Here is a 12,850-nt window from a genome sequence, read left to right as displayed (position 1 = left end):
AAGGCTCAGGACAACTGAAGATACGTGCATCAAGTTTTGGAATCTAATAAAAGATGGGGTTCGCGCTGTCCCTTTTACATATGGTCGAAGGCCATTACCAGTGACCTTGTCCAGAATTACTTTGTAGTCCGCCGCTATCTCGTCCACTTGTATTCACTGATATCATTATTCTATGCGGCGCCGAATTCGCTGTTGTACCTCTAAGACGTTTGATGCTGTTTCTCCATTCCACTCATACATGCATGCGTTGGATACTTTCAGAAGCACTTTGGGATATATTTTGCTTTAAGAATACGATCCAGAGCGGCATACCAAGAGTGGTATTTTGCTCTTCAGATATGCTCCCTACCCTCATTGATATTCTGTCTAAGCCACCTGCTGTACGCAGCGTAGTCATTGTTTTATATTCGCCTATACCTTTTATATTAGCCAGCTTTTAGTTAGAAGGTTGACCTCGCCTATTAACTATACCCAATACTACATGATAACCACCTTTTTGTTTTTTAAAACCTCCTCTGTCTGCCCTCGAAGGCGTTTAATAAGTGCTACATATCTTAAGAGTGTACCCTCGCTATGCCGCAAGTGACTTCATACGAAGTTCCTTGGCACATGGATCCTAAATCTACTTACGGAAAAGCGTTATCTGATTGCTTTTAAATATCCAAGAGGAGCAGAGTTCCGCTTGTACTTATTCTTCCTTGAGCCATTTTGACTCGCTAACTTTCGTATTTTTTTTAACTTTCTCATTTGCCTAATCCACTAAAGGCACCCGCAGACACAAGTGCATACGCGCTTACTTACATCATTCTGTTAATGCCATTTTTACAATCAGCAAGGCCAAGGCAGGGCTCTGGAGGCACGAAGCCTAAGCTGGAGATTCGCAGAGGCTGACGAACTATCTATGTGTACTGTATTTTTCAAGGCCCGAAACCCTGCACGAAGGTCATAACATGGTATCCTATCACCTTTCCAGCTGTATTATAAAGCTGCCGTACAATGACAGCCTTGCTAGGAGCCAAAACTACTGACAGAAATCAGGATAACTTAAGAGATATATATAAGCTGGCCCGAATGCGTCGTAAATCAATTGGAATGGGGCAGGTATGCAACAAAAGTCGGTTTTTGTATTGCCGCCTAGGATATGTTTATGCATTCGGAATTCCGAGGTCCCTCTATCTCAATATTACACGAACACAGAAATACGACCTATTATTTATTGATCGCTACAGATTAAAGAAGCGGGAGATTGAGATGACGTTCCACCTCGCTATTTCCACCCCATCTGCACGATCTTCTAAACAGTCTTTTCTCTTCCTATGTGGTAAACGGAGGTCATTTTTCAGTCTCCAGGTGTTACTCAAGTTCAGGCCAAGGAAATCCGTAACAATGTCCAGAACATTGACTAAGTTCTGCAGTAAGCGTCTTTTGCGCCAAGAGAGCTGGAGTTTTGTTTCAAATTGCAGTCCAGGGTAGTCAACTGATTTCGGAGTGACATGTTCCTTTTCGAAATATACTGAAGTGCAGGTAGTTGTCAACCCGATAATTTACACCTGAAAAAATTGCCACTTTGTTGGCAGTTTATTATCGTGCTCGGTGACTGTATTTCGGTACAGGCGGTATTGGAAGGTATTGAAAGTATTGAGATGGTAATCTTAATAGCTTAACACAGTGCGCAATGATTGAGTTGTTGGCACTCGCTGTAGAAGTTGAAGTTTTTTTGCAGCCCTTCGCTACCCTGTCCCATAGAGACCAGTGCTACTTCGGCGCTTGTCAACAGATTAAACAAGCTTTTTGTGCGTTAGCGTCGCGGGGAACGTTGGTCACACATTGAACTCACCAGGATCCACTTAAGGTATCCGTGCTCGAGGTACCCGTGGATGATGAACATCGTGGGCCGCGTGCTGTCGAACTTTGAGTCGGCGAAGCTGTCGGTGTCTCCCGCCTTGAGGCGCTGGTAGTACTCATTGTTACGGCGCGTGCGCAGGAAGAATTGCACGTTGAGCGCCTCTGGTGGCAGCGGGAAGAGGTTCAGCGGCCGCTGGATGGACAGGAACGGCTCGCCCACCGAGAAGCAGCCGTACTTTCCGTAGCACCGGGTCAGGCTGTTGCCGCTCGGGGGCGCTGTGGGGAGAAAGAAGAGGCGAACGCTTTCTTTCACTGTACGCAGATTTAATGCTGGAATAAATACTAATCCTTACACGCCGGACAGCGCTTGCAAATTATTTCTCTTCTCCAACTAAAACTGGTGGTAATGGTTAGCGAATAGCGGTAATATCTTTTTAGTTTCGCCAGACAGCCTTTAAGTTCACCAGTGGCATATTTCTTAGCAACCCGCAGGTACCACACGTCGCTGCTGCTAACTGCTGAAATGCCGCTAGTGTTTATGAACAGGCAGGTGCACTGTCAGTGGTCCTAAAGAAAGTTCCCAGAATTTTTGTCCTTCCCATAGGCAAGGGTAACTAAGGATAAATGTTACGTAAATAAATGCCAACCGCTTTGGTGCGCTATGTCATTACACTCATGCCATCTTTCAACGCCTTCTGTGGACAATCGTCGTGGTGTGAGCATTCGCCTCGCTTATAGGAGATGCGAGGTCCGACCCCCGTGCCGCGGGCTGCCCATAAGTAACACAGTTAGTACAATTTTCCCCCTTGCGTGCTGCTCGGCTTATTAGGGCTTAAATGCTTGGGCAACCGGCTTCTGACCCCAGGTTGAGTAGACGAAAATACCTTGTGCAATGGCAGTCTTTGGCAAAAGCAGCCTTTTATCATGATAATCCCCCTCGATGTCTCAGTAATTTGCTGCTTGGCTAGGGAGCAGGTGTATTATACGGATTCGAACCTTAGCGGCGGCGGTCGCACACCTATGTAAGCGAAACATAAAAGACATCAGTCTGCTGTGCGATGTCAGTGCATGTTAAAAATTTCCAGGTGGTTCGAATTAATCCGCAAACCTCCAACACTGCGTTCCTTACAGGTTGAGTCGCTTTTGAGGCGATAAGCATAAATTCTCATCATCGCCGCCGCTTCCACCACCACCACCACCACCACCACCACCACCACCACCACCACCACCACCACCACCACCACCATCATCATCATCATCATCATCATCATCATCATCATCATCATCATCATCATCATCAACAACTTTTGTGAGCAACAATGCTGTACTGATAGCATTACTGATCGGAACCATCACCCGGCTTATTTGCCAGCATCGTTTCTCCAAATAACTTTCGACATTTGTTTTTCTTTTTTTTTATAGCTCACCATCAGCTTCGGTACTTTAACTAGTAAAAATAACTGCTGGCTGGGAGTTACGTTGTAAGAGCGACAAAATGAAGAGGTACAAATAGAATCGCTACAGATGCCCCGTGATGTCTATCTTATATATAGGGAGAGCGCCAAATGTGTTGCATAGTTTACAGCTATGTGACGAGGCATTTCGCTAAACGCGGTTTAACTTATCCCTAACGTCGTCAAACTATATTCTGACCGCTTTTTGTTCAACACTCTAGACGTTTAAAATAAAGGCGAACTCTAGCCAACTGAACAAACTTCCGAAAAAGCTGTTAAGCAGCTTTTCTCTTCGTGCACTGAGAAAAAAATATACTACAGAGTAATACTGGGACCAACTGCTAAAAAAAAAAAAAAAACTAGAAAATTGTCCACATACTATAGAGGTACGAGATCTGTCACCAGTGTTCACAACTATACGGGCAACGGGCTGTCTCCCTGCAAATTAAGGGAGGGAACACCGTGTACTGACGCGGGTGTCAATCTTTCCATCGTCGTCAGTAGAAGCTGCCACTTTTGAGTTCACGGTTCTGGTCGTGTCTTGCACGAAGCCGCCGCTGCAGTCAGAAACGCGTTTGCAGTGCGCCGGTAAGTCAAGTGTAGGCCGAGGACTTTCGGCACGTCTCTTTTCAAGCCCCTTTGATTCTACTGAGACAGGTGCCGGTTTATTTTAGCTCTCCCTGGACGCCGAGCTAAAGCTGAACGCTGCAATTTCGCACCACTGCCACATCTGTACTACGACAGAATGTGCCCATAGGTGAACCGCAGGGAGGGCTTTCGTGTCTAACGAAGGAAAATGGCATCAAGATGAACGCGGATAAAGCGCCTACGATAAGCAAGATAAGCCCCTGATGTTCTCTGTCAACTTTTTATGCGAAAGAAAAAAAAAAAAAAGAAAGCTCCTTTGTACATGAAACCGATCCCGAGATTCCGCCAGAACGGTGCATTTGTTGCACCAACTGCTACCCACTGCGAACACGAGAAAAAAATTCAATTTGTCCTCAACTTGCAGCGTGGACGCTGTCTTGCTCTGGCTACACACGAAAGTATTGCAGCTTTCCTTTCGAATGTGTATTTTCTCCGAAATGAATAACAATTATAACTGGCGTCATTGCGCCAGTTTAATAAAGCAATGCAAACCTTACAGTGCAGGGCAACACTATATGACTCAAACGAAAGCCGCCGAATAGGATGGAAGAACCCAATGTGCGGGGCAAGAAAGTCTTGGATGCCAGAAACTTCAGTAAAATTTTCCAAGGCGGCAGTATACGAGTGTAGCTGCGTTTCCGGCATTTCCTATGCGGTGAACAAGCAGCAACCACTATCTACATTTGGTCAACCGTCCTTAGGGGTGTGAGGAGTTTTGTGATAAAGTGATACAGAGCGTGAGGAAATCGGCAAAGTGAGAGGCACAGTAACAGAGATACAGGAAGTGCTTGTCTCTAGCGCTGCATTATTTCACTATTTCACACGAAATAGCCCAAAACGCAATGCTAGCCAATTTATTGAAGATTCCTTATTAAACAAAATTTAGAGGGTCTCTTAGCTGTCTCTTAAGAGGAGAATGGCGAAAGCCTATCCTATCCTATAATTTGCCTCCCATCGTTAGCCTCTTGTCGGCATCCGTTGCAGTGCTACATGTAATTATAATTGGTTTAGAAGAAGGGAAAGGCGCAGTATCTATCACACTTTCTCCGAAAAGTGTGTTTGGACGGTACATCATCACACTTGTCACGTGGCGTTCCTTGGCGCGCGTTCAAGTGTGGCATTGCAGATGGCAGGGACGCATCCCGCCTCGGCCAATCAGAACGCCGCGAAAGCGGGACACACTTTGTCCACGATAGCATGAGCCATTAAAGACTTTCGCCATAAAAAGCTCTACTAATAAATTCCCAAAAGTCCTAATCCTGTCACGAATATTAAATGTGCGAAATATGTGAGCAAAATGAAATTTTAAGTTCTGCTGTTTCATACAGAAGCGGCTACCAGGTCTGTGACGATGACCGTGATGTTTTCACCTTAGCACTTGGATCACATTTTTGTAAGGGCGAGGTGTAATCATTTAGAAAACACAGAAGGAAAACTGGTAGTGGATATCGCAATCGGTGGTTGAAAATGTGTGCCTCGGTGTTCAATTTCAATGACCAGTTCCCTACTTGCTCGTTCATCGCTGATTTTGAGGACATTTCTTGCCTTACTGGTGGAAGTGCCTCTTGTCACGCACAGCTATCGTGAGTAGAACGCTAAAACTTTGTGCTGAACAATAATGCGGCGAAAATGCTTTAGAAACGAAAAAGTTGCCCTTAAGGCAGTGGGCATGGTTCAAGCGCCAAAATGACACCAATGAGGCTATGAGTTGCGCAGTCGATCTAGTAATTTCTTGAAGTAACGCGCACCGGCTTTAGAGATTGCAAGGGAGGTGCAAGGCATACAAAAAACCCTTCGCTGCAGGTCTCCTTGGCGCACAGCCAGGCGCACCAGGAAGTTGAATACGCTTTTTTTGCCGTTCAAGTCATCCTGAGAAAAGGTTTTCGTCCTGTTATACAGGTATGGTTGTGACAGGAGCTGGCCAGTGCCGTGTGATAAATGCAGTGGCGTAAAACTTTGTTCTTGGGTCAGTGAGCATAAAAAGAAATCACTCCAATGCAAAGTATGCAAATTGATTGGAAAAGAGTAAAATGGTTAGCGATGAGTGGTAATGACCACAATGATTAGGTATGTCTCACCATGACTACGAAACGACCAATATGTCAAGCGACGACTTGTAATGATCGCAAATGACTGGCAACGAGTAAAATGTTTAGCGATGAGTGATAATGATTACAATGACTAGGCATGGCTCATCACGACTGCGTAACGACCAGTATGTCAAATGATGACATTAAATGACCGCAAATGACTGGCAACGAGTAAAATGTTTAGCGATGAGTGATAATGATTACAATGACTAGGCATGGCTCATCACGACTGCGTAACGACCAGTATGTCAAATGATGACATTAAATGACCGCAAATGACTGGCAACGAGTAAAATGTTTAGCGATGAGTGGTAATGATTACAATGACTCATCATGACTGCAAAACGACCACTATGTCGAACGATGTCTTTAAATTATAGCAACTGACTGGAAACGAGTAAAACTGCTTAGCGATGAGTGACAATGACTGCAATGAGGAATGGAACCCTTAAGACACCCCCTGTGTTCTCTGTTGTGTATGTGAACAACTATTCGACGCCAGCAGTTCTGAGAATCATGCCAACTAACCCGCACGCAAGTTTCACTGATCTGTGAGAAAGCCGTTGGATTCGCTATCTCCTTTCAGCGGAATAGAAGCGCTTTAAAAAAAGGAAGCCTTCGGAGTACGTACGACATCACTGCGTTGCGTGTTATCATTTTATTTTACTTGTTTCATGCAGTATTTCTACTGGTCAGTTTGCTCTTTTTCGCGACCGAAGTTGCTAATTTTGCTTATGTAAATTTGAGGTGGGGGGGGGGGGGGGGCTTGGTCACGTGGTTTTGGAGAATCATGATGTCGCACATGATGGACCAGGTGGTGGACTGCATTGCATGACTGGTCACGTGGTAGCTAAGAAATTATTTGCGATGCTGTCGCTATGATCACATCACTTGGCCGCCATCTTGAATCATGAGAGCGATGGAGAAACTGACGAGAAAGTGGCAAATGTAAGTAGTAAGACTTAACGCTCTTACAACCATATGTTACGGCTCGCCGACAGAACAATGATGGAAGCGCAATTGTCCACAAGTTCCCACCCTTAATTTTCAACTCTCGCCTTTTCCTTAGCCGGAGAAAGTCATCATCATTATCAAATTCATTCATTCATTCATCGCTCTGTGGCGTAGAGTTTGTCTTCCACTGTGTTTCGCGGGGGGTATATTTGTACACAAAAACATGCCCTCCTGGTGATCATTGTGCGCTCACATCTTTGTTTTCTACAGTACATGAATAGTATAGGTTCTCCCAGGTGGCCCAGTGAATCATTGGGCCACCTGGGAGTGAAAGTTTTGCAGGGACTTTATTTGAATCAGTCATAAGCATGCAAGCACACTACCGGAAGGTCAGTCGTTGTCCTGAATTCAAACCACGTGCCGCTAGTTCCCTTGCGTCAGGTAGGTTATAGTATACATTTTTCGTGCATGGAAGCTCTAATCTTCAGATCTCTTGCTCTCCTTGCAGTTATACGTCATTTTTAAGATGCTCATGAAACGAAATGTACCAATCGGACTAGAAGTATTAAAGTCATCTTTACCGTCTTTGCCAGTTCACAGCACACAGCGCAAGCCAACAAAACGTCGTTCTCAGCCTTGAGAACGAAGGTATTTTGTAACTTTTGTAGTTTATTAGTTGTTGTTCGCCATTATGTGCCGCCGCAATACTGAAAAGCGCGAAATTGTCTGAAACTCTTTCTGCTGGCCTGAATTCGACAAAAGCCCCCCCTCTCCGTCTTTCATCGCCAGCCGGACTCTAGCAAGGATAATTAGTTCCCCCTGGCTACCGTGCAAGCGATGATCGCTTCGTGAAGTTATAGCTTCCGCTGCAATCTCCCGTCGCTGCAATCGCCTTTCAGCCTTCGTGCACGAACGGAGCCGCATCACTGCACTTGCGCTTTCATCCGCACCTCGTGTTCAATGCGCGCGTAAGGATACACTGCCGTGCCGAGAGGTATTGAAAGAAAGAGGTCGCACGGTCGAGTCAGCGTCTCCTGGCACCCGCCCCTACGTACGGCCGTCGATCGCTGAGTTGTCCGTTGTCCTTGAATTTCCCGCGCCGCCATCTTATCTAGCGACGATCTCTCAATTGGAGCGAGCACGTTCTCCTATGCCTACTAAGGAAATTTCTGCCGGCCGTCTGGGCTGATAACGACCGTTAGCTCATGCGCGCACGTCTGCCCTAGTTCGTCCGTGACGTCATCCACGGGCGATTTTGAAAAAAAAAAAAGGGGGGGGGGGGGGGTCTTGGAACGTCTGCGGGCGGAACACACGCGCTCTCCTTCTCTTCCCTTTGATATACACGTCGCTTCCAGACTGCTGCCGGGTAGGTAGCAGAGAAGCCAGCGCCAGCCGAATTGTTCTTGGTCGTGCGCTCCTTTCACGAGATCAACTTGCACGTATGCGCAGACCGCTTCGAAGGGTTAGGATGGCTGAGGACTGCCTTCCTGAGCTCTGATGTAATACGTTAGGTTTTATCGGCGCAGTCGATAGTTCTGCGATATCGCTGAGCGTGCGTATTCAAATACTTGTTGATGCAGACGCTGGCTAGTTTTTTTTTTTTTTTTTTTTTTTTTTTGCTCGTGCCGAGTCAGAAGTTGTTGCAACAGTCCTTGTCTACGTGATTCCGCGCCTCCTTCGGCCTTCGGAAGTGCTGGCAGCATTTTGGACCAAGCGGTGTGCATGTGGAAACGCCCCGCGATGGTGGCTGACGGGTTTTTACCTCCGATAATGAATGCGGCCGATATCTCATCAACCGTTATACCAGGTGCACGCGGCGTCCGCTTCGTCGATGTTAATACCTGTGTGCGTAACCAGTCGGGAGTGCGTAAGGTCATGCGGCGCAAAGAGGTCGCACTCGAACACAGTCCATGGAAATCCCACCGTCGTGCTTGTCTCTGAGGATCAAAGGAAATTTTGATTTTTCTTTTTTCTTCCTATACCCCACCTCTGAACTCACGCGCTGCCCCAGAACGTGGTATCACGAAGCATATGCATCGATGTCGTGTCGCATTAGCCGGAACGTGCTCCTTGAACCCCGCAGGAAATGTGCTTTTTTTTTTTTATCAAACATCCTGCAGGTGATAAAAAATTACTTTTGGGAAATAACCGGAGATAAACATCGTAGCTGGTATGGAGAAAGATTAAAAGGCAAACCAAGTACGTGTATCCAAGTATTCCAATTTCCACTCATCTCAATGTTTACTTCGTCACGGTGTTTATACACAGCCAAGATAATACGAAATGAAAATCGGGGTTTTTCAAATGGTGCAGAAAAATAAGGTATCCACGCCAAATGGTTGCTGAGTTTGCCCTCAATCGTTAAGTGCGTTTTGCTGCGAGTAGAGGATTATTAACCAGTGGCCTGCCTTCGTTACATGAATGTTGAGACATTTCTCATTATCAGTCATTCATTCAGTTCAATCAATTTCAATCATTCATTCATGCATTCATTCGATCGTTCATGGCGAAGTACTGAACAAGCACCAATCTAATTTCGCGAGTGATCACTAGCAGTCCATGCACAGTGTTCAGATGGCCTCCGGATAAAATATTTAGATCTCTTTAATCGGTTGCATAACACCGGACATGCACACAGGCTTAAAGCCGAGTGTCGTCTTTGCCAAAAGTAACCAGGCCACGAGGATTTCTTCTCAGATGTACGGTGCCCCTAAACACCAAAGGGTCCAGAAAAGTGGAAGCAAAATCATTTCTTACCTTACACTATGCAAAGCTTAAAGAGTGGCACAAGTCGTCTGTTACAGCTAAGAAATAAACCCCAGTGATTGGTTAGTTTTGACAATACCGTACCTGTCATTAGGCGCCGATTTGTAATGTCGTGCATAAATAAATGGATGATGGGGAAATGGAAAAAACCAGAACAGCGCGAAAGAAAGGGAACACACAGCAACCCTTTCGTCCACGTTTTTTCTTAGTATTTTTTTTTTGTCAATTAGCAAGGAAGCGACTAAAACGGACAAAAGTCCTGATTCAACGAAAATTGGGAAATTGAAAACTGGAACAGGCAACTGCACTGTTAGTTTACAAATTCATGCTCAATTTCCACAAGTCGTTACTTTTGATCACTGCAAACACTTGACGGCATTTGTCTCGCCGCGGTGGCTCAGTGGTCGTGGAGCTCGACTGCTGAACCCAAGGACGCGGAGTCGTATCCCGGCCGTGGAGGCTGCGTTTGGATGATGGCGAAGCAGAGAGGAGTGCGAGTACTGTGCGATCTCAGTGCACGTTAAAGAACCCCCCAGGTTGTCGAAACTTCCCGAGCACTCTACTACAGCGTCTCGCATAGCCCGAGTCGCTTTGGGACGTTAAACCACATAAAACAAAGGAACCCGAACTTGACCCCATTCTAAACTGAAGTACTTGACTTTATAGACCTTTTTTCGGGAGGGAGAGTGCTAGACGATGTTCAGGAAGCAGCTCGAACTGAAGGCGTAAAAAAAGAGGCGATTATCGTGAAAGAGACTGCCACTTACAATTTACTCTCTTTTTACGTACTGTGCATACTCGCTTTTCAGTTTGACACAATCGGTCCACACCTTCACTGGCACGTTGTTAGCGGTGCACGCTCCATTTGTCCACGAATACGCAAAAGGTTTTAAGACTTTTTATTCCTAATATATACATATCTGTTTTATTGCCTGTACTTATGCTGGCCTCTATACCTGGACATCTCAGAAAACTTTGTCGGAAAAACATTCCTCTAGAAACTTGGAAATGCGGCAACTTTGGGCGCAGTGCATAAGGTGCATATGCTATTTATATTATAGGTGTGTACGTCGGACCATGACACGAATGACAAGGAGAAGACTAAAGAGGCCAACCGTGATTAGAGCGAAGGAAAGCAATGGGGAACGTCGGTACTTCTACCATGGTTTACATTAGGGTTGTAAAATTAATTGCGCAATCATCTTAAATATAATACACAGAACTCTGTGCCCAAAGCAGTGAAAAAGACAGCCACAGGCCGCCGGAAAGGACTGAACTTAGGGCACATCATATCTCTTGGAGCAGTCTACCAATTCACTTATGGCAGCTGATAGATTCGGTTTGGTTTGGCTTATGCGCTTTACCGATCCAAAGCGACTCAGTCTATGAGGAACGCCGTAGTGGATGGCTCCGGAAATGGGAGTAAACTTAGGGTGCATCATACCTCTTGCAGTATATACCGATTCACTTATGTCTGCTCATAGATTCGGTTTGGTTCGATTTATGCGCTCTACCGTTCCAAAGCGACTCTGTCTATGAGGAACGTCGTAGTGGAAGGCTCCGGAAATTTCGGCCACCTGGCGTTCTTAACTTGCAGCGATATCGCACAGCACAGGGACGCCTTACTTTTCGCCTCCATCGAAAACCGGCTTTCGCGGCCAGAATTCGATCCCGCATCCTTGGAAACAGTAGTTGAGCGCTTTAACCGCCGAGTCACCATCTAGAGTACTGCAATCGAGATGCAGAAGCATTGGGTTCGAATTCCGCTTCCACTGCGTGGCTTTCTTTCGATTTACGGAAAAATCATGTACAGTCTGAAAAGCTTGCAGAACTATAGTTTTCTGTCCTAATATGTAGCGGCAGGAAGAGGAAACGTTGTCCAACGCTTAATCACATCACGCACACTGACTGCTAATTGGCTTCTTCCTATCTTTATCTTGCACAAGCTCTTGATTTCTTTCTCCGCGTTTGCTCCCGAATCAAGAAAGGCAGCATCTTCAGAGCTAAACCGCTACTATGAATCCTCGAGACCAATTCTTTCCTCCGTCACTATTTTCCTCTGTTCAAAAACGTCGTCTTGCGCTTAGGAAGCGCCACAACTAAACATTGTGAATTATTTCTGTCAGAATAAATGCTCTTTTTTTTTGTTTTACTGGCATTTAAATATATGACGCGATGGCGGGGGGGTGCCATGTCATAGAGAAGCCTGCGTAGTCGTCCTCACGACAGTTGGGAGTAAGCGAACACAATCCTGATTGGTCGACGCGTTATGGCATCCCAACCACATGACCTCGCGAGGGAATTTCAAATACAACACAAAGCCTGCGCTAAATGTGATGTCTCGCGTGGAGGAAGAAGGTGATTAGAACATGACATGTAATGAGAAATGAAAGCCGCCACGTGTTCTAAATGATTTAAGTGAAAGCAATTTATTTCGATCAATGAAGAGTATTATGATTTCGGCGGGATTCGAACTCACTACCCTCGGTTTGCGAGCCAGAAATGCTACCAACCAGGATACGCGAGGCACGCTTGTACAGTTTTAGAACAAGCGTGAGATAATATCTGCATAATAAAGACTGCATATTAAGGTGTAATCATTTAGAAAACACAGAAGGAAAACTGGTAGTGGGTATCGCAATTGGCGGTTGAAAATGTGGCCTCAGCGTTCAATTTCAATGGCCAGTTCCCTACTTGCTCGTCCATCGCTGATTTTGAGAACATTTCTTGCTTTACTGGTGGAATGGCCTCTTGTCACGCACAGCTATCGTGAGTAGAACGCTAAAACTTTGTGCTGAACAATAATGCGGCGAAAATGCTTTAGAAACGAAAAAGTTGCCCTTAAGGCAGTGGGCATGGTTCAAGCGCCAAAACGAGACCAATGAGGTTATAAGTTGCGCAGTCGATCTAGTAATTTCTTGAAGTAACGCGCACCGGCTTTAAAGATTGCAAGGGAGGTGCAAGGCATACAAAAAACCCTTTGCTGGAAGTCTCCTTGGCAATAGAGAAGCCTGCGTAGTCGTCCTCACGACAGTTGGGAGTAAGCGAACACAATCCTGATTGGTCGACGCGTTATGGCATCCCAACCACATG

General features: G+C 45.7%; 1 protein-coding gene across 2 annotated transcripts in view; it reads right to left on the bottom strand.

The window, feature by feature from the left end:
- The window catches only part of LOC146181295 (pancreatic triacylglycerol lipase-like), a 94,823-nt gene that overhangs the window by 51,315 nt on the left and 30,658 nt on the right, over window positions 1-12,850 (bottom strand). For both annotated transcript variants that reach the window (XM_084576337.1, XM_084576338.1), the window contains exon 2: window positions 1,838-2,121. In XM_084576337.1, the coding sequence (XP_084432463.1) occupies window positions 1,838-2,121 (284 nt within the window). The remainder of the gene's footprint in view (window positions 1-1,837; window positions 2,122-12,850) is intronic.

This window comes from Amblyomma maculatum, chromosome 8 (genome assembly GCF_055883805.1).
Source record: "Amblyomma maculatum isolate TAMU_Amacu chromosome 8, ASM5588380v1, whole genome shotgun sequence".
Taxonomy (NCBI): domain Eukaryota; kingdom Metazoa; phylum Arthropoda; class Arachnida; order Ixodida; family Ixodidae; genus Amblyomma; species Amblyomma maculatum.
Note: the sequence above shows the minus strand (reverse complement) of the source record. Positions and strands in the feature narration are given on the sequence as shown.